General features: G+C 66.1%; 3 protein-coding genes and 1 long non-coding RNA gene across 4 annotated transcripts; 1 reads left to right on the top strand and 3 right to left on the bottom strand.

The window, feature by feature from the left end:
- Positions 1 to 46: 46 nt before the first annotated feature.
- On the top strand, positions 47 to 16,753 carry SLC44A4 (solute carrier family 44 member 4). The gene is made up of 21 exons (XM_050919608.1): positions 47 to 135; positions 1,736 to 1,784; positions 1,975 to 2,048; positions 2,780 to 2,858; positions 3,388 to 3,487; positions 4,007 to 4,138; positions 4,754 to 4,814; positions 6,795 to 6,900; positions 7,319 to 7,402; positions 7,952 to 8,064; positions 8,321 to 8,443; positions 9,197 to 9,296; positions 9,786 to 9,878; positions 10,263 to 10,365; positions 11,409 to 11,668; positions 13,405 to 13,499; positions 14,426 to 14,529; positions 14,991 to 15,064; positions 16,039 to 16,204; positions 16,392 to 16,476; positions 16,558 to 16,753. Exons 1-21 carry the CDS (start codon positions 90 to 92, stop codon positions 16,662 to 16,664), a joined length of 2,154 nt encoding a protein of 717 aa, XP_050775565.1. The 5' UTR covers positions 47 to 89; the 3' UTR covers positions 16,665 to 16,753.
- A 2,246-nt stretch (positions 16,754 to 18,999) lies between these two features.
- On the bottom strand, positions 19,000 to 20,278 carry LOC127032436 (uncharacterized). Its single transcript, XR_007768830.1, has 3 exons — positions 20,194 to 20,278; positions 19,860 to 19,968; positions 19,000 to 19,620 (listed from the first exon to the last, which is right to left on the bottom strand). It is a non-coding gene; the product is annotated as an uncharacterized LOC127032436 (long non-coding RNA).
- Positions 20,279 to 20,368: 90 nt separating this feature from the next.
- LOC127033094 (uncharacterized) lies at positions 20,369 to 22,941 on the bottom strand. The gene is made up of 9 exons (XM_050920897.1): positions 22,921 to 22,941; positions 22,776 to 22,886; positions 22,560 to 22,658; positions 22,372 to 22,485; positions 21,819 to 21,935; positions 21,278 to 21,457; positions 20,520 to 20,702; positions 20,406 to 20,412; positions 20,369 to 20,373 (listed from the first exon to the last, which is right to left on the bottom strand). The coding sequence occupies exons 1-9, from the start codon at positions 22,939 to 22,941 to the stop codon at positions 20,369 to 20,371; spliced, it is 837 nt and encodes a 278-aa protein (XP_050776854.1).
- Positions 22,942 to 23,315: 374 nt separating this feature from the next.
- Positions 23,316 to 26,846, bottom strand: LOC127033093 (uncharacterized). Its single transcript, XM_050920896.1, has 3 exons — positions 26,660 to 26,846; positions 23,451 to 24,578; positions 23,316 to 23,330 (listed from the first exon to the last, which is right to left on the bottom strand). The coding sequence occupies exons 2-3, from the start codon at positions 24,231 to 24,233 to the stop codon at positions 23,316 to 23,318; spliced, it is 798 nt and encodes a 265-aa protein (XP_050776853.1). The 5' UTR covers positions 24,234 to 24,578; positions 26,660 to 26,846.
- Between the last annotated feature and the right edge of the window lie 1,120 nt (positions 26,847 to 27,966).

Below are 27,966 nucleotides of genomic sequence, written 5' to 3'. Positions count from 1 at the left end.
AGGTAACTGCCGGCCCCTCCCCCAGCCCCAGACCCATTTCCAGCCGCAGCCTCCGGCCGCAGCCACAGGTGCCCCCGCCCCGCCCGGCCATGGGGCGCCAGGACAAGGGGGAGCAGCGGGACCCGGCGCCCTACGGTGAGGGGGGGGGGGGCTCGCTGGCACCCGAGTGTGTGAGCCCGGCAGGGGCACCAAAGGGGGGTCCCCCGCTCTACCCCTTGCTGGGTTTGCGGGGCTCAAGGGGGGACAGCGGCGCGGAGCCGCCCGCCTCCGCCCCGGGGCAGCCCGACACCCCCCGCCGGGTAACCCCTTTCTCGCGGGGCAGCCCGATCCCCTCCGCCCCGGGGCAGGTCCTAGTCCCGGCCCGGCCCGGCCCGGCCCTGCGGGCGGGGCCGGTTTGTTTGCGGTGACCCGGGGAACAAGGAAATACAAACTCCGCGGCCGGGGGGCCCTTGGGGGAGGAGGGGGCAGGGGCAGGGGCTCCCGCTCGGGCTTGACTGACTCTTCGGGAGAGCGGCTGAAATACGCCCCCACCCCCGGGCCGTGTGCTGGAGAGGGGACCCCCCACTTACCCCGGGTGTCCGCTGGGGGGGGCTGCGGTTCTGCCCAGAAACCCCCCCGTTCAGTAACTCCCCCAGCCTCGCTGCCCCAGCCCCCCCCCGTTCTCTGCCAGCTTCACCTCCCCTGCCCCATGCTGGCCCCGGCCCCCCCTTCACTTGCTCAGCCCCCGCTCATGTCAGGGGCTGCGGGTCGGGAGTGAGGGGCACCGGCAGGGCAGGGGCTGCGGGTCGGGAGTGAGGGGCACCGGCAGGGCTGGGGGGGGGCCGGGGCTGCGGGACGGGAGTGAGGGGCACCGGCAGGGCTGGGGGGGGGCCGGGGCTGCGGGACGGGAGTGAGGGGCACCGGCAGCGCTGGGGGGGGGGCAGGGGCTGCGGGTCGGGAGTGAGGGGCACCGGCAGGGCTGGGGGGGGGGCAGGGGCTGCGGGTCTGGAGTGAGGGGCACCGGCAGGGCTGGGGGGGGGCAGGGGCTGCGGGTCGGGAGTGAGGGGCACCGGCAGCGCTGGGGGCGGGGCGGGGCTGCGGGACGGGAGTGAGGGGCACCGGCAGCGCTGGGGGGGCTGGGCTGGTAGGGGGTGCAGACGGGCGGGTTGCAGGGGGGGGTTATGGGGTGGTTAAGCTCCTCCAGCCTGGCTCGCAGCTGGTCTAGAGTCAGGGGGTCCCCCGGATGGGGCTGGACTTTGTGGTTTCGAGTGGGGCAATAAGGAAGTCCGGGGAGGGGGCTGGGTGCAGTGGGGTTTTCCCCACTGGGGGGCGCTGTCCTGGCCGCTCCCTGCCCCCCCCCCCTTATCTTTCCTAATTGCTCCTAGTGGCTCAGCTCTTATCAGGCCTGGCCCTGACCCCCCCGCAACTAACCTTGACACGCCCCCCCCCCGCGTCACTCGCACTCGCTGCCTGGGATCTTCCTGGAAAGGGAGGCAGGACACCTGGGTCCGATTCCCCCCCCCCCCCCCGATCCACTGCATAACCCCCCCCCGCACAGCTGGGGAGAGAACCCAGGAGTCCAGGCTCCCAGCCCAGCCCCCCTTCCCCTCCCCGAGCCGGGAGAGAACCCAGGAGTCCGGGCTCCCAGCCCCCCCCTGCTCTAACCCACCAGCCCCCACTCCCCTCCCAGAGCTGGGAGAGAACCCAGGAGTCCGGGCTCCCAGCCACGCCCCCTCTGACTGCTCTCTCTCTGCAGGGGAACAGTGTAAACATGATCCCTCATTCCGGGGCCCGATTCGGCAGAGGTGAGTGACCCCCGACCCCCCCCCCATTCCCACAGCCCGCCCAGCCCCCAGGACCTCACTGTCAGCTCTGCCCCCCCGCAGGGCTCCCCTCTCTCTGTGCCCACTTCGCCCCCCGGCTCTTCCCCCCTATTGGTCCCGGCTGCGCCTGTTTGTCCCCCCCCATGTCTCATTCTGGTTTCCGCCCCCCCAGGAGCTGCACCGACATCATCTGTTGCGTCCTCTTCATGGTCTTCCTGGCCGGCTACATGGTGGTGGGAATCCTGGGTGAGTGACCCCCCTCGGGCGCCGGGGCCTGGCCACAGGGTGGGGGGCAGCAGGGGGCTCTGCCTGGGCAGTCAGGGCTCCCCAGGGCGGCGCTAGGGGCTGGGCTGAGGGGGGGGCAGCAGGGGGCGCTGTCCCCAGGCAGTCAGGGCTCCCCAGGGCGGCGCTAGGGGCTGGGCTGAGGGGGGGGCAGCAGGGGGCGCTGTCCCCGGGCAGTCAGGGCTCCCCATTGCCCCAGGGCGGCGCTAGGGGCTGGGCTGCAGGGAGCGAGGGGGGGCAGCGGGGGGCGCTGTCCCCGGGCAGTCAGGGCTCCTCATTGCCCTAGGGCGGTGCTAGGGACTGGGCTGCAGGGAGCGAGGGGGGGCAGCGGGGGGCGCTGTCCCCGGGCAGTCAGGGCTCCCCATTGCCCTAGGGCGGTGCTAGGGACTGGGCTGCAGGGAGCGAGGGGGGGCAGCGGGGGGCGCTGTCCCCGGGCAGTCAGGGCTCCCCATTGCCCTAGGGCGGTGCTAGGGACTGGGCTGCAGGGAGCGAGGGGGGGCAGCGGGGGGCGCTGTCCCCGGGCAGTCAGGGCTCCCCATTGCCCCAGGGCGGCGCTAGGGGCTGGGCTGCAGGGGGTCAATGGGGTCCTGGGGGCTGGGGGAGGGGTTTGGTTGGGGGTCAGCGGTGTGGGGCTGGGGGGGCAGGTGGGGGGCTGTGGGACCTGCGCTGTCACTCAGTTCACCCCTTGCCCCCAGCCTGGCTCTACGGGGACCCCCGGCAGATGATTTACCCCCGGAACTCGACCGGCGCCTACTGTGGGATCGGGGGCAACGCGTGAGTGACCCCCCCGACCCCCCACCTCATCCCCTCGCCCCTCTCTGCCCCCCAGCTCGATCCCCACCTCATCACCCCTCCCTGCCCCCAAACCTGCCTCCGCCCGACCCCCTCCCTGTCCCCCCGAACCTCCCTCTGCCCCCCTATGCCTCATCCCCCTCTCTGCCCCCAACCTCATTCCCCCACCTCATCCACTCGCCCCCTCTGTCCCCCCAGCTTGATCCCCCCTCCCTGCCCCCACTCTGCCCCGCCTCATTCCCCCCCACTGCCTCCTTGACCTCATCCCCCCTCCCTGGGCCACGTCATCCCTAGGGGGCTGCGTATGGGGGGCGGCCGCTGGCTCTCACCTCTTCTGCCATTTTCAATCATCCCCTTCGTCCTCCCTCCAGCCTTCTTGCCCCCCGCCCCGCTCCAGTCCCTCTCGCTCTGCCCCCTGCCCTGTCTCCCTTCATCTCCCACCTCTTCTGTCCCCCCTTGGCTCCTTGTCTCGTCCCCCCTCCCCATCTCTGACCCCGCCCTCTCGCCCCAGGGGCAAACCCTACGTGATGTATTTTGACCTGCTCCAGTGCGTCACCTCCCTCAACATCCTGGCAGCGGCGATGAACGGGCTGCAGTGTCCGACCACGCAGGTACGGCCCGGACGCCTGGGTCCTCTCCCGGGCGCGGTCAGGGCAAGGGGGGCTGGGAGCCAGGACTCCTGGGTTCTCTCCGTGGCTCTGGGAGGGGAGTGGGGGCTGGTGGGTTAGAGCCGGGGGGCTGGGAGCTAGGACTCCTGGGTTCTCTCCCCGGCTCTGGGAGGGGAGTGGGGGCTGGTGGGTCAGGGCAGGGGGGGCTGGGAGCCAGGACTCCTGGGTTCTCTCCCTGGCTCTGGGAGGGGAGTGGGGGCTGGTGGGTCAGGGCAGGGGGGGCTGGGAGCCAGGACTCCTGGGTTCTCTCCCTGGCTCTGGGAGGGGAGTGGGGGCTGGTGGGTCAGGGCAGGGGGGGCTGGGAGCCAGGACTCCTGGGTTCTCTCCCTGGCTCTGGGAGGGGAGTGGGGGCTAGTGGGTCAGGGCAGGGGGGGCTGGGAGCCAGGACTCCTGGGTTCTGTCACTTCCACTAGCCCTCCTAGACGTGACCCCTGCTGTGTGATGTTCTCCGATGTGCCCCAGGTCTGCGTCACCTCCTGCCCCGACACCTTCTGGGTGGTGCCGCCTGCGGGGTATCTGCCTGAGGCGAAGCCGGCGGCTGTGCTGAACCAGGCCTGGTGTAACCCCAGCCTGAACCTGTCCGACACCAGCCTGGTGCGTGTGACCCCCAGCCCCTGGCACCCCTCACTCCTGACCCGCAGCCCCTGTCCCCCCAGTCCTGGGCCCCCTAGCTCTGCCGGTGCCCCTCACTCCAGACCTGCAGCCCCTGCCAGCCCTGCCCCCTCCAGCTGTGCCTGTGCCCCTCACTCCTGACCCACAGCCCCTGCCGGCCCAACCGTGCCCCCCCAGCCATGCCCGTGCCCCTCACTCCAGACCTGCAGCCCCTGTCCCCCCAGTCCTGGGCCCCCCTAGCTCTGCCGGTGCCCCTCACTCCAGACCTGCAGCCCCTGCCAGCCCTGCCCCCTCCAGCTCTGCCAGTGCCCCTCACTCCTGACCCGCAGCCCCTGCCGGCCCAACCGTGTCCCCCCCAGCTCTGCCGGTGCCCCTCACTCCTGACCTGCAGCCCCTGCCAAGCCAGCCCTGCCCCCCCAGCTCTGCCGGTGCCCCTCACTCCCGACCTGCAGCCCCTGCCAGCCCAGCCCTGCCCCCCCAGCTCTGCCAGTGCCCCTCACTCCTGACCCACAGCCCCTGCCAGCCCAGTGGGCTTCCTCTAGTGGCCAGATGGGTCTCGGCGCCCGATCTAACAAACATTCAATGTCTCTTCCTCAGACGGTGTCGGAGATTCTGAACCGGGAGCTCTGCCCTCGATACACCATCGCATCCACGCCAAGTGAGCCCGGACGCCTGGGTTCTCTGCCAGCCCTGGGAGGGCGGGGGGGGACTGGTGGTCAGAGCAGTGGGGGCTGGGAGCCAGGACTCCTGGGTTCTCTCCTGGCTCTGGGAGGGGAGTGGGGGCTGGTGGTCAGATCGCCTGGGGTGCTCTGTTGCCAGCCAGTGGACATAATGGGAACTGTACCCTGTGTCAGCCCCCCCCCCTCCCCCCCCCCGCGCAGATACAATTAACAGCCTCAGTGAGAGAGGCGTCTGGTCCGGGCCCTGCACGCCGTGTTCTCCAGACCGTCCCCGCAGGGCTCCGGCCAACCTGCTCTTAACAACCCCCCCCGACGCGACTCGGCAAGTTATTCCAGCGCGAACCACCCGGCTGCCTCGTGTCCAGCCTGAACCTGAGTTAAGCCCATTGCTCCTTGGCCTGGCCTCAGCGGGGACCTCCCTTCTCCTCCTAACGACCGTGCAGGCGCCCGAAAACTGTGATCTCGGCCCCTCGGGCGCCTCCTCTCCAGACTAAACCAACCCAGTTCTTCCCACCTGCCCTCGCGGCTCAGGGCTTCTGGACCTTTCCGCCTCTTCGTCGCTCCTCCCTGGACCTTCTCCAGTCTGTCCCCATCTCTCCTGAACCGCGGTGCCCAGAACTGGACCCAACCCTCCAGCCGAGGCCGGAGCAGAGCAGCAGAATCACTGCTCGTGTCTGGCTCAGGACCCTCCTGCTAACACAGCCCAGAAGGACGGTCGCTTTTTTGGTTACACCGTTGGCTCATATTTAGCTTGTGATCCACCCGGACCCCCAGCCCCCTGTCCGCAGTGCCCCTTCCGGGGGGTCACTGCCCACTGTGTGTGCAACGGATTGTTCCTTCCGACGTGGAGCACTTTGCATTTCTCCTGACTGAATTTCATCCTGGTTACTTCAGACCATTTCTCCAGTTTGTCCAGCTCAGTTTGAATTTGAACCCTACCCTCCAAAGCACTCGCCACCCCCCCAGCTTGGTATCGTCCACACACTTTATCAGTGGACTGTCTGTGCCATGAGCTAAATCACCGAGGAAGATATTGAAGAGAACCGGACCCAGAACCGATCCCCGCGGGACCCTAATCGTTATGTCCTTCCACCCAACGGGGAACCGCTGAGAGCTGCTCTCTGGGAGCGGTTTTCCAGCCAGTTCCACACCCACTTTTAGCAGCTCCAGCCAGGCTGTATTTCCCTAGTTTGTTTAGGAAAAGGTCACGTGAGACAGTAGCAAAAGCTTTGCTAAAGCCCAGATACACAACGTCTATGCTTCCCCCTCCGCACAAGGCTTGTGACCCCGTCACAGGCGGCTCTCAGGCTGCTCTGACACACTTTGTTCTGCACAAACCCAGGCTGCTGTCACTGGGGGTTTGCAAATCGATCGATTTTTGGCCCCATTTTCTCGCCAGGCTGGGAAGTGCAGCTGCCGGGTCTGTGATTTCCCCGCTCTAGAGCTGCGTTGGCCCTTCCCCGGCCCCGTGAGATCTGAGAGCTGGTGGCTAACGGCTCGGGGACCCTCCAGCTGGGCCGCAGCAAATCACCTTCCCCAAGTCGTTCCCGACTTGTCGTTCCCCAGCTCCGACCCCGCGACCGGCTCCCGGGTCGGTGAAAACGGAAGAAAACGGCCTTTTACCCCCGGGCACTCGCATCTCTTCATCCCGGGTTGCTTGCCGGGTTCCCACTGCTCGGGGGGCTCCTGCTCGGCGCCTTGGGGGGCTGCAGGTCTCCGGGGTAGGCTGGGGGGGGGTCTGCTGCCAGACCCCCCCCCCCCGGATCTCGCCAGCCAGTTCCCAGCGTTCGCTGACATCCCGTCGCAAGGTCTGTGCTCCGTACAGCCACAGCAGAGGAGGATTTTCCTCTAGCTAGAGGGGCTGGGGGGGGCTGCGGTTTGGGGCTGTCCCTGATGGTGCCTTGAAGCCCCCCATGACTGTGACCCCAATGTGACCCACCCCTGCGCTCTCTCTCCAGCCTTCAGTCGCTGCTTCCCCGATTTTAGCACAACCGTCCTGAGCAACTTCACCCTCCCGGGCCGGACGCCCAACGAGACCAAGGAGCTGATCTCGTCCGGAGCCCAGTGAGCACCGGGGTCCCTCCCTGCTGCCCCCTGCCCCTGTCCCAGCCGGGGCCCCTCCCTCATCTCGCTCCCCCCCCACCTGCAGCCCCCTTCCAGCTGAGACTCTGGCTGGCCCCCACAGCCCTCCCTGCCCAGCCCCCTCCCTCTGTCCCAGCTGGGACCCACCTGCCCCCTTCCAGCCGGGACCCCCCCTTTCCCAGCTGGGACCCGCCTGGCCCCCCAACCCACAGCCTCCTGCTCCCCTCCCCTGTTCCCAGCTGGGCCCCTCCCCCAACCCGCAGCTCCCCCCCCCCGTTCCCGGCTGGGATCCCTCCCCACGACACACAGCTGGGGCCCCCAACTGGGGCCCCCCCTGCTGGGGCCCCCAACTCGCAGCCCCCTGCTAGCCCCACCTCCCTCACTCCGTCTCGCCCCCCAGGCAGATCGTGAAGTCTCTGAACGCCAAGGACATCGGGATGAAGATCTTCGAGGATTTTGCCAGCAGCTGGTACTGGATCCTCATGTGAGTGACGGGCCCCGGGTGACGCTGCTGGTGGCAGGGGTGGGGGTGCGGGAATGGGACCCAGGCGTCCAGGTGATGCTGCTGGTGGTAGGGGTGGGGGTGTGGGAATGGGACCCAGGTGTCCGGGTGACGCTGCTGGTGGTAGGGGTGGGGGTGTGGGAATGGGACCCAGGTGTCCAGGTGATGCTGCTGGTGGTGGGGGCAGGGGTGGAATGGGACCCAGGCATCCGGGTGACGCTGCTGGTGGTAGGGGTGGTGGGGGCAGGGGAGGAATGGGACCCAGGCGTCTGGGTGACGCTGCTGGTGGTAGGGGTGGTGGGGGCAGGGGAGGAATGGGACCCAGGCGTCTGGGTGACGCTGCTGGTGGTAGGGGTGGTGGGGGCAGGGGCGGAATGGGACCCAGGCGTCCGGGTGACGCTGCTGGTGATGGGGGGCAGGGGCAGAATGGGACCCAGGCGTCTGGGTGATGCTGCTGGTGGGGGGGGGGCAGGGGCAGGATGGGACCCAGGCGTCCAGGCGGTGGTTCTCACTCTCCCCCTCACCCCCCAGCGGGCTGCTGATCGCCATGGTGCTGAGTCTGCTCTTCCTGCTGCTGCTGCGGCTGGTGGCCGGGGTGCTGGTCTGGGTGCTGATCCTCGGGGTGCTGGCGGTCACGGCCTACGGTGCGTGGGGGCGGGGCCTGGGAGGGAGGGGCAAAGGTTGGGGGTGGGGCTAGGGGATGGGCTGTGTGGGGTGGGGGGAGCCTGGGGGTGTTGTCCTGGGGGGTCGGGGGGCAGCGTTCCCAGGAGATGGAGCCCGGAGCTTGTACTGGGGGGGGGCAGGCACCAGGGCCCATGGGGAGTTCGGGGGGGGGAGTCCAGAGGCTGGGGGGGTTCTTTTGGAGTCCGTGTCCCCCATGTGACCCCATCTCCCCCCCAGGGATCTACCACTGCTGGCGGGAGTACAGCACCTTGCGCACGGCTGGCGCCACCATCAGCAACGTTGGCTTCACCACCAACCTCAGCGTCTACTCCAACGTGCAGGAGACGTGGCTGGCGGCCCGTGAGTCTGGCCCCTGGAAACCCCTGGGGCTCTGCTGGGGGGGCCCTTAAAACCCCTGGGGCTCTGCTGGGTGGGCCTCAAAACCCCTGGGGCTCTGCTGGGGGGGTTTATAGGAGCAGGGATAAACTCCCCCAAACACAGGGTGCTGCTGTGCTGACCCCTAAATTTGGGGAATGCACCTTTAATCCCGGGGAGCTTCCTTGCTGTCCCCAAAATTCAGCCTCCCCCTTGATTTAGGGGCATGTCACTGAATTCCTAAACCACTGGGACATCCTCACTTTGGGGGGCAACTTTCAGCACCCTGAAATTCAGGGATTTCTGAATGCAGCTGCCTGAATGTGGGACCCCTTTAGAAAGATCCCCCTAAAAACATGGGTGTTGTCCCTTTCTCCTTGGGGAGCATCCCTGACACCCCTAAAATCCGGTTGCCTTTCATAAATTGGGAGGCTTTCTGGACCCCCCTAAACTGCAGGGTTGGCTGAGCCTGGGGCCCCCTGTGGAAATGGGGGAGCTGGATCAACACCCCAGTTCTCTGCCTCAGTCCAGGTCCCTCCCTTCTGCTGGGGGAATTTGAGGGTGTGCCTCATTTTAGGGAGTCAGTAAATCCCACTGTGGGAATGTGGGGGTCTTTATTGACTCATTAATAAGTGGGGTGCCCCAAATCTGTTTCCTCTTGAAGTAGGGGGCCCCCATCTCTCTCCCAGCAGCCCCCAGCCCTGTCTGTGCCACCCCCTAATGTCTCTGCCCCCCCAGTGATAATCCTGGCTGTGGTGGAAGGTGTCCTCCTCCTCCTCCTCATCTTCCTCCGCAAACGCATCCTCATCGCCATCGCGCTCATCCAGGAGTCCAGCCGGTGAGTCATCACCCCATGCCCCAGGAGGGGGGAGCAGGGCAGCCCCTTGGGGGCCAGGGGGGCCAGGGCAGCCCCTTGGGGGGAGGAACTGGGGATCTGATCCTCCCAGGGACACCTTAACAGCCCTGGCTCCTGTCCCTTTAATGAGGGGGTAGGGGGGAGAGCAGAACTGGGGATGTGTTAACCTGTGGAACTGCCTGACACATGATTGGGGGGAGAGAGAAAGGGTTAAAAGCAGGAGGGCCCCAGGGGTCTGACCTGTGGGGGGTGGAAATGGGGCCAGATGGACCTGTGGGTCTGGCCTGGGGGAGGGGAGGAGGCCAGGTGAGCTAGGCCTGATCTCCAGCAGGCGGGATGCCAGGTTAGACGGGCCCAGGGGTCTGGTAGGCAGTGGTGCAGGGAGCTCTAGGTCTCAATGGGGAGTGGGGGACTATGGGGGTCCCCAAAACAGGAACTAACATGGGGTCCCCCTTTTGTCTCCACTTCCAGAGCCATCAGCTACATGATGTCCACCCTGTTCTACCCCCTGGTCACTTTCCTCCTGCTGCTCATCTGTGTGGCCTATTGGGCCATGACGGCTCTGTATCCTCTGGGCCCCACGGCTGCCCCGTCCGCCCCCTGCCTGCCCCCAGCCAGGTCGGGTCCAAAGCCCCCCAGAGGGGCCAGGCTCCTGCCCCATTCCCCACCCCCCCCGAGGCAGCCAGTCCCTGCCCTGGGGCCGGGTGGGAACCATTGCCCCCCAGAGGGGACAGGCCCTTGCCCCATTCCCCACCCCCCCGAGGCAGCCAGTTCCTGCCCTGGGGCCAGGTGGGAGCCAGCGCCCCCCAGAGGGGCCAGGCCCCTGCCCCATTCCCCACCCCCCCGAGCCAGCCAGTCCCTGCCCTGGGGCCGGGTGGGAACCATTGCCCCCCAGAGGGGCCAGGCCCCGTATGCTCCTGTTGTCTCCCCTTGACTGCTCCCCCCCAGCTATCTGGCCACGTCCGGGACTCCCTTGTATCGTGTCACTAGCAGCAATTCCAGTGACCCCAGGTGCTCCGGCATCTCGGGCAACGAGACCTGCAACCCCCTGGTGAGAGACCAGGAGAGAGAACCCAGGAGTCCTGGCTCCCAGCCCCCCCTGCTCTGACCACCAGCCCCCACTCCCCTCCCAGAGCCGGGAGAGAACCCAGGAGTCCTAGCTCCCAGCCCCCCCTGCTGTAACCCACCAGCCCCCACCCCCCTTCCAGAGCCAGGAGAGAACCCAGGAGTCCTGGCTCCCAGCCCCCCCGTGCTCTGACCCCCCAGCCCCTACTCCCCTCCTAGAGTTGGGGAGAGAACCCAGGAGTCCTGACTTCTAGGCCCTGTAGCGGAGCTGAAATTGGGGGGGCCATGGGGTGACCTTGCTTCTCCCTTCGTGTCCCACCAGACTCCTGGGTTCTGCCTCCTTCGCTCTCAGGCTCCCGCTCCCGGCTCGTTCGTTCTGCTCTCGCTGGTTCCTTCCCTGCCAGCCGCCGTCGGGTCCCTTCTCCGGCCTGTGGCTTCAGCCGCGCTCGGGCGTCTGCCCAGGCGCGTCTCTGGGCCTCTCGTTCCTTCTTCCCACGGTTGTTCCTCGGCCGCCTCTTCCCCGGGGGCTCCGGTGCCCCGTCGTTGTTCTTGTCGTTTGTTTCTTCGTTCCCTCCTTCCTTTTCTCCTGCCGGTCTCAGGGCCTCTCGTTCCTTCGCCTCCTTCTCTCCGTCCCACGTTTGTTCGTTCTGCCGGGTCCCTGTTCCCTCGTCCCTGCTTCATTCCTGTAGCTGCTTCGTTTGTCTGGCCCGTGTCGCCGTCATTCCTTTATCGGACGGTTCTCCCGTGTCCTCCTTTCCTCCGCTGGCCGGTCTCCCCTTCCTTCCTTCCTTCTCTGCTTCCTTTGTCCGCCGGGGCGCTCGCCATCTCATTCCTCTGGGGGCCTTTTCACGTTCCCTCGCCGGGGGCGGGGGGTCCCTCCGGTTCCCTCGCCGGGGCGGGGTGTGTGTGTCTCCGGTTCCCTCGCCGGGGGGGGGTGTGTGTCTCTCCGGTTCCCTCGCCGGGGGCGGGGGGGGTCTCTGGTTCCTTTCTTGGCTCGGCCCCGGCTCACGCTCTCCCTCGGCCCCGCAGACATTCAACGCCTCCCGCTACCAGCCCTGCCCGGCCGCCGGCTGCACCTTCTACAAGTACAACGCCGAGGGGCTCTACCAGCGCAACCTCTTCAACCTGCAGCTCTACAACGCGCTGGGGCTGCTGTGGGCGGCCAACTTCGCGCTGGCGCTGGGGCAGTGCGTGCTGGCCGGCGCCTTCGCCTCCTACTACTGGGCACGGGACAAGCCCCGCGACGTCCCCGCCTGCGCCGTGGGGAGCGCCTTCCTGCGCACGCTGCGGTGAGCCCCCCGCCGGGCCCCCGTCCCCTCCTGCGCACGCTGCGGTGAGCCCCCCGCCGGGCCCCCGTCCCCTCCTGCGCACGCTGCGGTGAGCCCCCCGCCAGGCCCCCGTCCCTCCGGCCGGGCCCCCGTCCCCTCCTGCACACGCTGCGGTGAGCCCCCCGCCGGGCCCCCGTCCCCTCCTGCGCACGCTGCGGTGAGCCCCCCGCCAGGCCCCCGTCCCTCCGGCCGGGCCCCCGTCCCCTCCTGCGCATGCTGCGGTGAGCCCCCCGCCGGGCCCCCGTCCCCGCCTGCGCCATGGGGAGCGCCTTCCTGCGCACGCTGCGGTGAGCCCCCCCGCCGGGCCCCCCGTCCCCCCCGCCAGCCCCCCGTCCCCCCATCCCCTCCTGCGCCGTGGGGAGCGCCTTGCTGCACATGCTGCGGTGAGCCCCTCTGTCCCTCCCGCCGGCCCTCGTTCCTTCTGCACCGTGGGGAGCGCCTTCCTGCGCACGCTGCGGTGAGCCCCCCTGCCGGGCCCCCGTCCCCCCCTCCGGGCCCCCGTCCCCTCCTGCGCACGCTGCGGTGAGCCCCCCTGCCGGGCCCCCGTCCCCTCCACCAGGCCCCCGTCCTCTCCTGCGCCGTGGGGAGCGCCTTCCTGCGCACGCTGCAGTGAGCCCCCGCCGGCCCCCCAGCCCTCCCCCGGGCCCCCCATCCCCGCCTGCGCCATGGGGAGTGCCTTCCTGCACACGCTGCGGTGAGCCCCCCTGTCCCTCCCGCCGGGCCCCCGTCCCCGCCTGCGCCATGGGGAGCACCTTGCTGCGCATGCTGCGGTGAGCCCCCTGCCGGCCCCCCGGCCCCCCATCCCCTCCTGCGCCGTGGGGAGTGCCTTCCTGCGCACGCTGCGGTGAGCCCCCTGCCGGCCCCCCACCCCCCCATCCTCTCCTGCGCCGTGGGGAGCGCCTTCCTGCTCACGCTGCGGTGAGCCCCCCCGCCAGGCCCCATCCCTCCTGCTGGCCCCCCGTCCCTCCTGCCGGGCCCATGCTGCAGGGAGCCGGACGCCTGGGTCCCCCAGCTGGCTTCAGAGCCCGGAGCCTCCAGAGCAGGGTCCCTGGCGGGCGCCGGAGCATCTGCCGAAACGTCGCCGGATTCCTGCCGCATTTCGGCGGCGCCACCTCTCGCTGACGGTTCGGTGGCTGCCCCACCCGGGAGGACGCGGTGCCCTGGTGCCGCCCCCTGCTCCAGAGGGAAGGGATGATGCAAATGAGCTGGATTTATTGCCTATGCAAATGAGGGGAGCCGGACACCTGGGCTCAGGGGTCTGATTTCGGGGCCCCACCTGCGGCTGTGTCCGTCAGGGGAGGAGCAGGATGCAATTAGGGGCTGGGTTATGTAAATTATACCATCCATATTCATTAGCTATGCAGATAAGTGTAAGAAGCTGCCTGTATCTTCTGAAGGGGACATGGCTGGGAGTCCGGACTCCTGGGTTCTCTCCTGGCTCTGGGAGGGGAGTGGGGGCTGGTGGTTAGAGCAGGGGGGCTGGGAGCCAGGACTCCTGGGTTCTCTCCCGGCTCTGGGAGGGGAGTGGGGGCTGGTGGTTAGAGCAGGGGGGCTGGGAGCCAGGACTCCTGGGTTCTCTCCTGGCTCTGGAAGGGGAGTGGGGGCTGGGAGCCAGGACTCCTGGGTTCTCTCTCTACTGCTCTGTCTGCCTCACTAACTCTTCCCCCCACCCCCATGCCGGGGGCCTCTCCCTGCAGGTACCACACGGGGTCGCTGGCTTTCGGGGCCCTGATCCTCACCATCGTCCAGCTGATCCGCATCCTCCTGGAATACCTGGACCACAAACTCAAAGGTGGGGTTCCCCTTCCTGGGGGGAGTCATGCCTGCACCCCCATTTCCCAGCTGCCCTCCTTAACTTCCTGCCCTTCACCCTTGCCCCCAGATCCCTGTCCGCCCCACAGCTGCACTTTGGGGTCTACCAGAATCTGACCCCACCCCAGAGCGCTCCACATGTCTTTGAGCACCCTGACGTTTGGCCCTGCTCCATGCGACCTGCACCCCAAATTTCTGCTTCCTCCCCAACACGTGACACCGTGGAAATCTTCACTCTCAAAATATTGACACCCCCACCCGATTTTGCACTGGTTTGTTCCAGGATTCCCCCCACCGCCCAAAGTGGAGCTGTGCCTCCGAACTGGGATCCTCACCCCCCAACATTCAACAGTCCCCCCCAATGGGGCCCTCCCAGACAGTGAACCCTTCTGCAAGCACCCCAAATTCTGGGGTCTGGCCCAAGAGCCGTCACCCTGTGTGCAGCGTCTCCCCATTTCAGTGCGTATACCCCCCTGTGTTTGTGTCCCCCCAATGCCTAAACCCTGCCCCCCAAAAATTGCCTGTTACCCCACCTTCACCCCCACTTTGCTCCTTGTTGGCTCATAGCTGGGCCAGTCCCAAAGGGGGATGCCCCTCACTTCCCCTGACCCTTGAGACATTTTGGGGTTCAGAGACCTCAATATTGCAATGAGAGACGCTGATTTTCCTTGTACCCAATATCTCGCCATATCCCCAGTCTCTGATCCAACTTGGGGTTTGGGGACCCCAAGACATATTGGGGTTCAGGAATCCCCCTTGGCCTTGTATCCCAATATCCTGGCCTTCCCCCAGCCCTGGAGATCTTTGGGGGCTTGGGGATGTGGAGGGAGGCTCTTCCCCCATGGGGGGGCTCTGGCAGGGGGCTGGGGGTGCACGGGGGTGTCTGATTGGCTCCTGCCCCCCTAGGAGCGCAGAACCCCTTCACTCGCTGCCTGCTTTGCTGCCTGAAATGCTGCTTCTGGTGCCTGGAGAAATTCATCAAATTCCTCAACAGGAACGCCTACATCATGGTGGGGAGCGCGGGGCCCTGGGGGGATACAGGGCTATGAGATATGGGGAGATGGGGGGGCATAGGGGGAACCCTGTGCAGGATCACTGGGGTGTGTGGGGAGATCCCTTTGCAGAGCCTTCTTGGTGTGTGTGGGGTGGGTGCTGGGGGGCTGCACTCCTGGGTGTGGGCTTTGTGGGAAGGGAGGGGTGTGGTCCCTGGGCTGTTGGAGGGGCTGTTTCTGGGGGGAAGAGTTTGAGGGGTCCCATGCTATGGGGTGAAAGGAGAGAGCTGCCCATCCTACCAGGGGGGACCCTGGGGTGGTTTGAGTGGGGGCCTGGGGGGAGAAGGGGTCCCTGGAAGGGGCGAGTTTGGGGGAGTCCCGGGGGTGGGAGCAGGGGGAGGGGTCTCGGTGGGTTTGGAGGAGTAGAGTTGGAATGTCTCTCTCCCCCCATTATGGGGGTGTCCCTGTCACCCCCCCAGATCGCGATCTACGGGAAGAATTTCTGCACCTCCGCCAAGAACGCCTTCAAACTGCTTATGCGCAACATCGTCAGGTAACCGGACACCTGGGTTCTGGGGCTGGGCACCAGGACTCCTGGGTCCCCTTTCTGGCTCTAGGAGGGGAGTGGGGGCTGGGGGCCGGGCGTCAGGACTCCTGGGTTCTCTCCCCGACTCTAGGAGGGGAGCGGGGGCTGGGGGCCGGGCGTCAGGACTCCTGGGTTCTCTCCCCGACTCTAGGAGGGGAGCGGAGGCTGGGGGCCGGGCGTCAGGACTCCTGGGTTCTCTCCCCGACTCTAGGAGGGGAGCGGGGGCTGGGGGCCGGGCGCCAGGACTCCTGGGTTCTCTCCCCGGGCTCTAGGAGGGGAGCGGGGTCTGGGGGCCGGGCGCCAGGACTCCTGGGTTCTCTCCCCGGGCTCTAGGAGGGGAGCGGGGGCTGGGGGCCGGGCGCCAGGACTCCTGCGTTCTCTCCCCGGGCTCTAGGAGGGGAGCAGGGGCTGGGGGCCGGGTGCCAGGACTCCTGGGTTCTCTCCCCGGGCTCTAGGAGGGGAGCGGGGTCTGGGGGCCGGGCGCCAGGACTCCTGGGTTCTCTCCCCGGGCTCTAGGAGGGGAGCGGGGTCTGGGGGCCGGGTGCCAGGACTCCTGGGTTCTCTCCCCGGGCTCTAGGAGGGGAGCGGGGTCTGGGGGCCGGGCGCCAGGACTCCTGGGTTCTCTCCCCGGGCTCTAGGAGGGGAGCAGGGGCTGGGGGCCGGGTGCCAGGACTCCTGGGTTCTCTCCCCGGGCTCTAGGAGGGGAGCAGGGGCTGGGGGCCGGGTGCCAGGACTCCTGGGTTCTCTCCCCGGGCTCTAGGAGGGGAGCGGGGGCTGGGGGCCGGGCGCCAGGACTCCTGCGTTCTCTCCCCGGGCTCTAGGAGGGGAGCGGGGGCTGGGGGCCGGGTGCCAGGACTCCTGGGTTCTCTCCCCGGGCTCTAGGAGGGGAGCAGGGGCTGGGGGCCGGGCGCCAGGACTCCTGGGTTCTCTCCTCCCTGCAGGGTGGTGGTGCTGGACAAGGTGACTGACCTGCTGCTGCTCTTTGGGAAGCTGCTGGTGGTGGGGGGCGTCGGGGTCCTGGGGTTCTTCTTCTTCTCGGGCCAGATCCAGATCTCCGACCCCCAGTTCCGCTCGCCCTCCCTCAACTACTACTGGCTGCCCATCCTGGTATGTGCCCCCCGTCGTGTGGGTCTGGGTTTGGGGGTGAGAGCTGGGACCTGGGGTGGTGGCATCTCAGCTCTAGGGAGGGGTCACCCTTGGGGGTTGGGGCCTGGGCCGGGATCTGGGCTGGCATCCCTTGGGGGTCAGGATCTGGGCTGCCCCCTCCCCGCTGACCCCCATCTCCCCCTTGCAGACGGTGGTGGTGGGCGCCTACCTGATCGCCCAGGGATTCTTCAGCGTCTACAGCATGTGTGTGGACACCCTCTTCCTCTGCTTCCGTGAGTGCCCCCCGCCCCGCCCCGCCCTGCCCCCCGGCGCTGAGCGTGGGGCTGAGCCGCGGCTGTCTCTGTCTCCCCCAGTGGAGGACCTGGAGCGGAACGACGGCTCGGTGGAGAAGCCGTACTACATGTCGTCCTCCCTCATGAAGATCCTCAACAAGAAGAACAAGAAGGCGGGGACGAAATAGCCCCCCCCAAGTGTGGGGCACTGCCCCTCCCCCATCACTCCATTTCCTGTTGGGGGCCCCCCATTCGCCCCCCTGCCCGGTGGCCATCTTGCATTGCAGGTTCCTTCCCCTCGCGGGCATCACTTCCTGTGGGCCATATTGTAGTGTACGCCTGCTCCCTTCCCACCATTGCCAACCTCCCGCTCGATGGCGTCACTTCCTGTGGGCCATATTGTAGCGTAGGCCTGCTCCCCTCCCCCATCATTGCCAACCTTCCCCTTGATGGTGTCACTTCCTGTGGGCCATATCGTAGCATAGGCCTGCTCCCCTCCCCCACCATTGCCAACCTTCCCCTTGATGGTGTCACTTCCTGTGGGCCATATTGTAGCGTAGGCCTGCTGCCAACCTCCTGCTCGATGGCGTCACTTCCTGTGGGCCATATTGTAGCGTAGGCCTGCTCCCTTCCCACCATTGCTAACCTTCCCCTCGCAGGCATCACTTCCTGTGGGCCATATTGTAGTGTAGGCCTGCACCCTTCCCTCAGCCCTGCCAACCTCCCGCTCGATGGCGTCACTTCCTGTGGGCCATATTGTAGCCTGGGCCTGCTACTGAAGTGACAGCAGCCAAACTCCGTCACATTAACTCCACTTCCTGTCAGCCATTTTACTTGGGGGGGCTTGGGCCGTAGTCCAGGCCACCGCGTCTCCAGCCTGGTTCCTCCACGTTGTGTGCCATCCCCCCCATTTTACTTCTCCAACCCCCACATCCTCCAGTCCCAGGCCCACTTCCTGTCCATGGCCAGTCCAGGCCATGCCACATACTGTAGGAATTACTGTAATCAAGAGCCATCTCCCCCTATATACCAACGCCCCCCTTCCCCCAGTGGCTTAGCCACGGAAATGCTGTACCTAGAACCTCTCAGGGTGTCTCTCCACAGAGACCAGGGCATTATGTAGGAAGGAGAAGAGATTTTATTAAAGATTTATTGATTAATGGGGCTGGTTTTGTTGTACTCAAAGTACTATACAGGATCTTTTCTGGGGGATTAAGGCAAAACACCACATTTATTAGTAATACAGGTATCCATTAATACTCTGATATGCATATGAGATATATATCACAGTCATGCATACAGACACAAACACACTCCGTCTTGCTGTTGTTACCAACTAGTTGCTCCCCTTAACTGCACTGGCCAGCTGAGTTAGATGGGGGAGGGGTGCAGCCGGGCTTCTGCCGATCCGGATCGATGCTCCGGTGGTGACAAGACGAGACCCGGGGTCCTTCTGCAAGACACCTCGCATTTATAGCAGCTTCCCTCTTATGCAAATCTAGACCAGATTCAAAATCTGGGTCTGTGTCCCTTGGTCTTTGGGTGTTGTCCCAATGCTGCTTAAGAGGGTGTTTTCTAAAGAAGGTGCTTGCTTCTAATCCCTGAGGCCGTCAATATTTCTGCTCTTCTTTATTGGGCCCACTTGACAAGTTGTATTGTCCTTTGCTCTGGCTCCCATTCCCTCTTCAACGGTTGTAGCTGTCTGGAGGTGGGTGTCTTCCAAGCCTCACTCATTCACACCTCATTCAGTCAATAGAGCAATTGATTACAGAGTGGGGGGAAGATCTTATTCTACTTCTAGCAAAAACACACGTTTCTTTTACTTTAACTATACTATCCTTAGGGGCTATAACATTTGATACAAAGTTTTCTACCAATTTTCTATATCGGGATCTAATACAAAGTTGTATGAAAATAAAGAGGCACAGTGCCAAGTCATATGAAATACAAGATAACATCATGCCAGATGCAATGTCAGAAAGATACTTAATACAAAATAACACAATGCAACGTTATAAAGATTTATAGAGATAGTTAATACAGAGATTTCTCTACAGTTTGTTAATTAATCCAAAGCAGGTGGGGGCAGGGCAGCACCCCACAGTGATGAGAGCATCCCTGCTGGCCCAGGAAGCGCCCCCTCCTGGGAACCATGATGAAATGCAGCCAGCCGGCCATGTGGGGCCAGAAACCGCCCCGAGCATGGGGAACACTCCCCCCGGCCCCCATCCCAAGTCAGTTTCAAGCGAAGCGAAGTGCTTCCTCCTGGGCACAGTTGGGGCTGGAGGAGCCAGGATCCCCCTGCAGCACCCCATCAGTTCCAGCTCAGCAGCCCTGTCAAGGTATTTCCCCCACTTTGAACTTTAGTGTCCAGAAAGTGGGGATCTGCATGTACCTTTCTAAGCTTAATTCCTAGCTTAGATCTGATAGCGCTGCCACCAGCCAGAAATTCCAGTGTCTGGTACACTCCCTGTCCCTCAAAACCTTCCCTGGGGGACCCCGGACCCAAACCCCTTGGGTCTTAAAACAAGGAGAAATAAACCCTTCCCCCTCCCAGACTTTCCCCTCCCTGGGTTACCCTGACAGGCTACACTGATCCAAATTCCTTGGATCTTAAAACAGAGAGGAATTAACCTTCCCCCCACCAATCCCCTGGTGAGTTTAGACCCAGGCCCCTTGGGTCTTAAACAAGGAAAAAAATCAATCAGGTTCTTAAAAAAGAAAATTTTTACTTTTTCTTTCTTAATTAAAAGCTGTCTCTGTAAAACCAGGATGGAAAATGTTTACAGGGTCTTCAGCTTACATAGACTAGAGGGACTCCCTCCCCCCTAGCCTAAGATACAAGTTACAGCAAACAGAGGTAAAAATTCTTCCAGCAAAATACACGTTCACAAGTTAAGAAAACAAACATAAGCCGAATCCACCTTTTCTAGCTCGTACTTACTATTTTGAACATGAAAGACTGTTTCAGGAAGATTGGAGAGAAACCTGGTTGCACGTCTGGTCCCTCTTAGCCCCTAGAGTGAACAACCAACAAAACAAACAGCACAAAGGAAGCCTTCCCTCCACCGAGATCTGAAAGTCTCTTGTCCCCGAATTGGTCCTCTGGTCAGGTGTCAGCCAGGTTCACTGAGCATCTTAACCCTTTACAGGTAAAAGAGACATTAACCCTTAGCCATCTGTTTGACAGGCCCCATCTCCGGTGGGGGCTTGGTGGGGGGCAGAGCTGGCCCCACATGCCAGACCCCAGATCTGCAACACAGACCAAGGCAGAGCTGAGCTGTAGCCCAGGAGAGAGATTTGCCTCCCCCAGCTGCTCCCTCCCCTTCACCCCCCAGTGGTTTCTCTCCCCCCTTCCCCCTCTGCCAGGTACCCCCACTCACCCTCCTCTGCTCACAGCGTCTGCTTCATGCCCCCGGCCCCGCGCTGCAGCCAGCCCGCCTGCAACTTCTGCAGCACCCGGTCCTTCTCCTCCGCCTCCCGGGCAGCCTTCTGTGATGGGGGGGAACCCCCGAGATCAGCCCGAGACCGGCCACAACTCATTGCAGTGCTGAGCCAGCCCTTGTAGTTCCCATGGCAGCCACCGGGTGGTGCCAAACCTGCCCCGGGGCAGTTCCTCCAGCAGCCCAGTGCAGGGCGGCTGCAGCCACTAGGTGGTGCTAGTGGGGTCCCTCCCATCCCACCGCTGCCCCCCTGCCAGCCTGGACCCCCTCTCACCGCCAGCGCGTGGTCCCGCTCCTCCAGCAGCCCCCGCAGTCGGGCCAGCTCCGCCCGGCACCGCAGCAGGGCGGCAGCTCCCGCGGCCAGCGCCCCCTCCTGCTGGGCCAGGCGCCCCCGCAGGGCCCCCGCCTCCCGCGCCCGCTCGGCCAGCGCCCGGGTGCAGCCACGCAGCTCATCCTGGGGGGTGGGAGGGGAATGAGAATTACTGCCCCACGTCTGCCCATGATAGTGTCCCCAGCCCTGCTCCAGGCCGTGCCCCACCTCCTGCCCCCCAGCCCTGCCCCCCTCCACCAGCACCGACCCCCCCCCCCACCGTCCCTCACCTGCAGCTGCTGCTCTGCGGCCACCTGCGCCGCCAGCGCCCCCTGCAGCCGGGCTTCCATCTCCGCAGCCAGCCGGGCCCGCGCGGCCAGCGCCTCGGCCAGGAGCCCCTCCTGCTCCCGCAGCCGCTGCAGCAGCGCCGGGGCCGGGACCGGGGCCGGGGCCGCCCGCGACTCGGCCAGCACCTGTGGGGGGGAGACACGGTGTGGCACACGGCCCCTGCCCGGGACACAGGGACACGTGCAGCTGAGGTTCCAGCCCCGACCCGGCAGGGAGCAAACGAGACGCCGCCTGGGGCTGGTCGGGGAGGGAGCTTTGGCTGCGCCTGATGGGCTGGCTGGCCCCCGCCCTGCAAGCCAAGGTGGGAGGGGGGCAGGCCTGGGAGCCGCTGTCGCGCCTGGTGGTCTAACCCGCAGCTGCCCAGCAGGATCGACCTCAGCAGAGCAGCTCAGCTGGGACCCAGCCCCTGAGTAAAACATTGTTCCAACTGGTGTTCTGTGTGGCAGCTGCCTTGGGGAAACTGAGGCAGGCGCAGCCATTGTTGTAACCAGTGCTATAGCCATCACCTATCGGCGAGGCGGAGGGCGCTGAATTCCCAAGGGAATGACGAGCTGGGACCAGCCAGCAGGCGGGAATGAATCATTGCACCACGTGTTATACCCGGCTCCTGCCCTGGGAACGCCGGAGCTGGACTCACGGTTGCACCCACGGCTCTGCATGGCCTCAGGGCCAATGTGGGCCGGGGGAGGGGGCTCCCTACCTCCAGGTCCTTGTTGCTGCTGGCCAGGGCGGCCTGCAGGGCAGCGACCAGCTCCTCCATCTCCTTCAGCGCCAGCGCCCGGGTCTGGTCCTGCCGGCGCCAGGCGTCCTGGGCCATGGCACAGAGCGATGCCAGCTGTGCCCTCTCCAGCTCCTTCTGCTCCAGCGTCTCGCGCAGCGCCTGGAGACCCCGCCCCAAAGGGTGTGTGGGGAGGGAGCTGGGGACACAGAGCCCCCCTCCCTGGGCAGGGGGAATGGGGGTGTATATGCCACAGGGACCCCCCTTCCCAGTAAATGCAGGCAGAGGAGGAATGGGGGTGTATACCCCACAGGGAACCCCCCCTCCCTGGGTAGGGTGGGCAGGGGGAATGGGGGTGTGTATATGACATGGGGAAAGGGGGCTCTGTGGTGTCCAGCCTGTCCCATGGGGCAGAGGGGCAGGGGTCCCTGGGGGAAGATCTTGGGGTGAACTCCCCTGGGGAGGGTGTGGGAAATCCCAGATGATCCCCCCCCACAGCCCTGGGGGTCCCCACCCCCCTTACGTGCAGGGTCTGCTCCCCGGTGCGCAGCGCGGCCGCCAGCTGCCCCAGGTCCTGGTCCTTGTCCCGCAGCGCCCCCTGCAGGCGGCCCCGCTCTAAGAAGTGATCGGCGAGGATGCGCTGGGGGGCGGAGAGGGGGCAGTCAGGGGCGCGGCGGAGGGGGACAGACGGGGACTGAGCTGGGCTGGGGGGGAATGTGGGGGTGATTCGGGCGTGGGGGGGACAGACGGGCCTGAGCCAGGCTGGGGGCGGGGGGACTGACGGGGACCCAGCCGGGCTGGGGGGGGAATGTGGGGGTGAGTCAGGCTGGGGGGGACTGACGGGGACTGAGCCGGGCTGGGGGGAGACACGCGGGGCCGAGCTGGGCTGGGGGGGGACAGACGGGGACTGAGCCGGGCTGGGGGGGGACAGACGGGGACTGAGCCGGGCTGGGGGGGGACACGCGGGGCCGAGCTGGGCTGGGGGGGGGGACAGACGGGGACCGAGCCGGCCCCACCGCCCATGAAGAAGGGAGCGCGGCAGAGCCGAGGGAGGGGTGCGGCCAGGGGGCTCCTACCTCCAGCACCTGGTCTCGCTCCTTCAGCCGCCGGCAGAGATGGGGGGCCAGGCTCTCCGGGGCGGGCGGCTCGGCCCCCGGCGGGGCCAGGCTCTCTAGGGCGGCTAGGCAGTCCTGGGGGGCAGAGGGGGAGTGTTAGGGGCTGAGCCCGGGGTCTGCTCCCCCCATCCTGCCCGTGCCCCCCCTACCTGCAGTGCCGCCTCCTTGCTGTGCAGACACTGGGCCAGCACCCCCAGGAGCCCCTCCCGGCTCGGCCCCTCCTCCGGCGCAGAGGGGATCCCGGCGTCCTGCGGGAAAGAGACGTGAGGCGGGGGGTGCTCAGCTGCAGAGACGGGGTGAGGCCAGCAGGGGGTGCTGTGCCCTGGCAGGGTGGGGCTGTGGGTGCTGCCCCCCCAATTCCATACCTCAGGGGCCCAGCCCCCCGTCTTCCCCTGAAGGCTCCTCAGCTTCTCCTCCGTGGCCGCCAGCCTCCCCGTCAGCCCCTCAACAGCCCCCGTCAGCTCCCGGCGTCGGAGCTGGTGCCCCCCCAGAGCCTGGAAGGAGAATGGCGAGAAGGAGGCACCCCAACATCTCCCAGAGACTCTAGGGGTGGGGGCTGGTGGGCAAGAGCAGTGGGGCTGGGAGCCAGGACTCCTGGGTTCTCTCCCCGGCTCTGGGACGGGAGTGGGGCCTGGTGGGTTAGAGCAGCGGGGGCTGGAAGCCAGGACTCCTGGGTTCTCTCCCCGGCTCTGGGACGGGAGTGGGGCCTGGTGGGTTAGAGCAGGGGGGGCTGGAAGCCAGGACTCCTGGGTTCTCTCCCCGGCTCTGGGAGGGGAGTGGGGGCTGGTCGTTAGAGCAGGAGGGGCTGGGAGCCAGGACTCCTGGGTTCTCTCCCTGCTCTGGGAGGGGAGTGGGGGCTGGTGGGTTGGGGGGGGCTGGAAGCCAGGACTCCTGGGTTCTATTCCTCATTCCCTTCTTACCTGCACCCCTAGAGGTACGAAGTCATCAATTTCCTCTTCTTCCTCCTCCTCCTCCTCCTCCTCCTCTTCCTCTCCTTCTTCCATCTCCCTGGGGGGGGCCGAGGGGGCTGCCCTCCCCACCAGCACCGGGATCCTGCTGCCGCGGGGCACCCTCAGTGCCCGCCGGCCGATGCCCCTGAGCGCCCGCAGCGCCTCCCCCAGCAGCTCCGGCCCTGCTAGGCTGGCCAGGGACAGGAGGGAGCAGGAGTGGAGGGAGCGCAGGGACCCGCCGTGCCCCCCGCTGCCCCCCAGGCCAGCGTGCAGCACCAGGGGCATGCTCTGGGACTTGTCCCGGCAGAGGGGCAGCGCTGGGGACCTGGCGCCGAGCTGCCGCGGCGTCCCACACACCCACTCATAATCCGCGTCGGGCACCCGCAGCCCGTGGCAGCCGGGACACCAGCGGTTCTGGCAGGGGCTCCCGCCGGCACCCGGCTCTGCCCAGCACTCAAACCCGGCCAGCGCCATGTCCTCCTGGAGCAGCTGCTGGTACGGCCCGTCCGGCAGCTGGGGGGCGCCCGCCGGGCTCGGGGGCAGGCTGCCCGTGGGGCTGCGGTGGGCGTGGAGGTGCCGGAGGCAGCGGGCCAGACACTCCTTCTCCTCCAGGAGGTGCCGCAGCCGCTCAAGGGACAGCGCCTGCACCCGGGCAATCACCGTGTCGAAGCGGAAAACCCGCCCCAGCGCCTGGGCGCATTTCCCGCAGAGGAACTCGCCCCGGCCGTCCCCCCGGCGTGGTGCCTCCCGGCACACGTGGGCCAGCAGAACCCGCAAGTCAGGGCGCTGGGGTGCCCGGTGGAAGAGCCACCGGCGCTGGCTGCCCTGCAGCTGGGAGCCACACAGCCGGCAGGCGTCGCTCTGGTCCTCCATGGGGGTCTAGAACCTGATCTAGAACTTCAGAGGGGTTCCGGGGCTCCCTGCTTTGGGCTGGCCCGCTCTGGAGCCCTCCGGCTGCATTCTAGACCCACAGCTCGCCGGTCCAACCGATCTAGAGCAAGGCAGGATCTAGAACCAGCTCCCAGGGATGCGAAGGCTCCAGAACCGAGCAGGTCTTGCTGGTGTTTCTGGAGTCCACACTTGTCAGCTTGGCAGGTGTCAGCTCAGGAACCTGATGGCATCTAGAGCCGTGTCTGCTCTAGATCGTTGTGAGGCTCTGGATCCTCAGGGCTCTGGATTCAGCACTGGAGAGAGCAGCTCAGTGTCTGGTCCCTCCAACTGTCATGGATCAACAAGAATGTGATTCTAGATTGGCCTGTGCCTGGGTCTCCTCTCCAGCTTAGACCACCCAGATCTAGACACACATGGAATTCAGTACCCGCGTGGCCAGGGTAGACCCCCCCCCCCAAAGATCTAGAACTGGGTGCTAGAAACCTGGGATAATCTAGAACCCCGTTCTCCCATCTGATGACTCCACCTCATGGTGTAACAGGCCAAAGGATGGTTGCAGGCTCTAGAAGCCAGCACGGTCCAGATCCATCACTGCTCAGTACCGTGGGGGTGGGGTTGGAGCTTTTCTGTTCCTCTAGCAACGCGCAGGTTCCCTAGGGCCTGCTCTGGAACCTGGTGGAGTCTAGAACGTGGTGGGATCAGGGACCCGCCTGCTCTAGATCTGGATTGTTCATCCTGTTTCCTCAGATCCCCGGACGTGGCCGCTCCAGAGGTCAGTGGAGTCTAGAACCCTGAGCTCAATCCCTGCAATGTCTAGAACCCGGCTCACAGGGCCGCACTGATCTGGATCCTTCTTAGAGGAGTCGAATCGTGGGATGGAACAAACCACACGGGGAGAGCAAATACAGTAATGTCAGACCCACCCTGCCCCCCACCTCCAGCGCTGCTGGTGCTCCACACTCCCGACCCGCAGCCCCTGCCAGCCCAGCCCTGGCCACCCCCAGCCCTGCCTGTGCCCCTCACTCCTGACCCGCAGCCCCTGCCAGCCCAGCCCTGCCCCCTGCAGCCCTGCCAGTGCCCCTCACTCCGGACCCGCAGCCCCTGCCAGCCCAGGCCTGTCCCCTGCAGCCCTGCCAGTGCCCCTCACTCCGGACCCGCAGCCCCTGCCAGCCCAGGCCTGTCCCCCGTAGCCCTGCCAGTGCCCCTCACTCCCGACCTGCAGCCCCTGCCAGCCCAGCCCTGCCGGGTGCTCCTCACTCCCGACCCGCAGCCCCTGCCAGCCCAGCCCTGCCCCCCGTAGCCCTGCCAGTGCCCCTCACTCCTGACCCGCAACCCCCTGCAAGCCCAGCCCTGCCGGGTGCTCCTCACTCCCGACCCGCAGCTCCTGCCCTGGCCTCCCCCAGCTCTGCAGGTGCCCCTCACGCCCGACCCACAGCCCCTGCTAGCCCAGCCCTGCCCGGGGCTGGCGCTTCCATTTAGGCGACCTAGGGCCTCAGAATTTGGGAGGACGGCATTTTGCCGACCTCAGCGGCAATTCGGGGGCGGGGGGTCCTTCCACGCTCTGGGTTGTCGTCTGCAATTCTGCGGCAGGTCCTTCACTCTCTCTGGGACCCGCCGCCAAAGTGCCCCGAAGACCGGGAGCACGGAAGGGCCCCCCCGCCGCAGAATTGCCACCAACGACCAAGAGCTTGGAAGGGTCCCCGCCTGGGGCGCCAAAAACCCTCGTGCCGCTCCTGGCTCTGCCCCCTCCCGGTTTTCTGGTGCCCCTCATTCCCGCTGCCTGCTGTGGGTGTGGGGGAGGGCGTCAGGGAAGGGAGATGGGGCTGGGCCAGAGGCCTCAAAAGGGTGGCAGGGGACCGAAAGAGGGAGGGGGAGTGGGTGGGAATTTGGGGCGTAAGGGGAGCGGGTGGCTTGGAGGGGGAAGCCAGCTGGGGCAGGGTCCTGGCCTGACTCCAGAAACCGCAAGTATCCAGCGCTGCCCAGATCCGGGAGCGAACCCAGGCGTCCGGCCTCCCAGCCCCCACGCTCCTCCCAGAGCCAGGCAGAGAACCCAGGAGTCCTAGTTCCCTCCCACGCCCACCCAACTAGCCCCAGATCCGGGAGCGAGCCCAGGCGTCCGGCCTCCCAGCCACCACCCCCCAGCTCCGGGAGTGAACCCAGGCGTCCGGGCTCCCAGCCCCCACCCCCACCTCCCAGCTCCGGGAGTGAACCCAGGCGTCCGGGCTCCCAGCCACCCCCCCCCCCGTTCCCTCGGGGTGGGGATAAGCAGATAGAGCCGCAGGGTTTGGACTTTAGCCTCCTCTGCTCCTGTCTCACTCCCCCTCCCTTGGCTGCCGGGAACCCCCCCCAGCCCCTCCCCTGAACCTCCCCGCCGGGAACCCCCCCCAGCCCCTCCCCCCGGGGGTCACCTCTCGGGTCCTGGGTTCCGGCCGCTCAGGTGTCTCCGGCCCCACCCGCATCCGGGAGCCAGAGCCGCACACCTGCCGGGCCCGCCCCTCCTGGAGCCGGGCGGGAACCCAGGCGTCCGGGCACCCAATCCCCCGCCCCCTGCTCTAACCACCAGTCCCCACTGCCATCCCCGAGCCAGGGAGAGAATCCAGGCGTCCGGGCTCCCAGGCTCTTACCTCTCGGGGGGGGGGGGCGCTGCTGTCTCTGTCCTGCTACCCCCCCGCCCGCCCACAGCCTGTTTACAGACAAGCCACTTAAAGGCAGCAGGTGCAGCCGGATTAACCCGCTAATCCCCCCCCAGCTAATCCCCCTCCCCCGCCTGGCTAACCTGGGGGGGGGGGTCCGGGCTGAGCGCTGGGGCGGCCCAACCTTGCATGGGGGGGGCTGTGCTGAGGGGAGGGGGCAGCAGGAGCTGGGGCCGCAGGCTCCCCGCTCCCAGGCGTGGGGGGGGGGCGACCCTGGCCCTTTGGTGGGGGCTGGGAGCCCAGACTCCTGGGTTCTCCCCCTCGCTCGGGGAGGGGAGTGGGCAGGACTCCTGGGTTCTCTGCCCCCGAGGAAACCCACACACACATTAGGGAACAAAGTGCTTTTATTGTTATAAATACACAGAACTTGGGGGCTGGAATTGGGGGTGTAACACTGACCCCCAACACCACACCTCCCTGGGGGCGAGGGGCCTGGCCGGGGGCCCAGTGGGGTTCCCAGGCGCCTAGGCTGCCCCCCCCCCCCGCACCACAGCCCCATAAATATGTAAACATCCACGCAGGGGGTGGGCCTGGGACCCCACTAGTTGACATGCCCGTCACGGAGCCACAGACAGCCCCCCTCTGTGAGAACCAAGGGGCTGCAGAGACCCCCTCAAAGATTGTGCTCCTGAACCCCCAGATTGTGTGTCCTGGTCACACTGACCCTCAGGACTCTAGCTCCCCCAAATCAGTCTGGCACCCCCACATCAACCTGGAGCCCTCTCAAACTAGGGCCCCCATGATGCTAGGCCCCCCAAAGGCAGCTGGACTCCCAAACCTACACCCCCAAGTCAATTGCCCAGTGATCCCAACTGTGCAAAGCACCCCAAAATTCAAAGCACCTCAGACAACTGCAGCCCCAAATTTGAAGTGAGATGCAGTCAGCTCTGCAGTTACCCCAATGCACCCCTAGACTGCAAAGGGGCTGGCCCCCCCCAAAAAACCACACCTAGCTTGTACACGAAGCTGGATCATAAAATGCAGAAACTTCCCCCCAATACAGCCTGGTACCCCAATACTGA

This window comes from Gopherus flavomarginatus, chromosome 12 (genome assembly GCF_025201925.1).
Source record: "Gopherus flavomarginatus isolate rGopFla2 chromosome 12, rGopFla2.mat.asm, whole genome shotgun sequence".
In the NCBI taxonomy this organism is placed as follows: domain Eukaryota; kingdom Metazoa; phylum Chordata; order Testudines; family Testudinidae; genus Gopherus; species Gopherus flavomarginatus.
The sequence above is the reverse complement of the archived record's forward strand: the minus strand, read 5'-3'. Positions and strand labels throughout refer to the sequence as shown.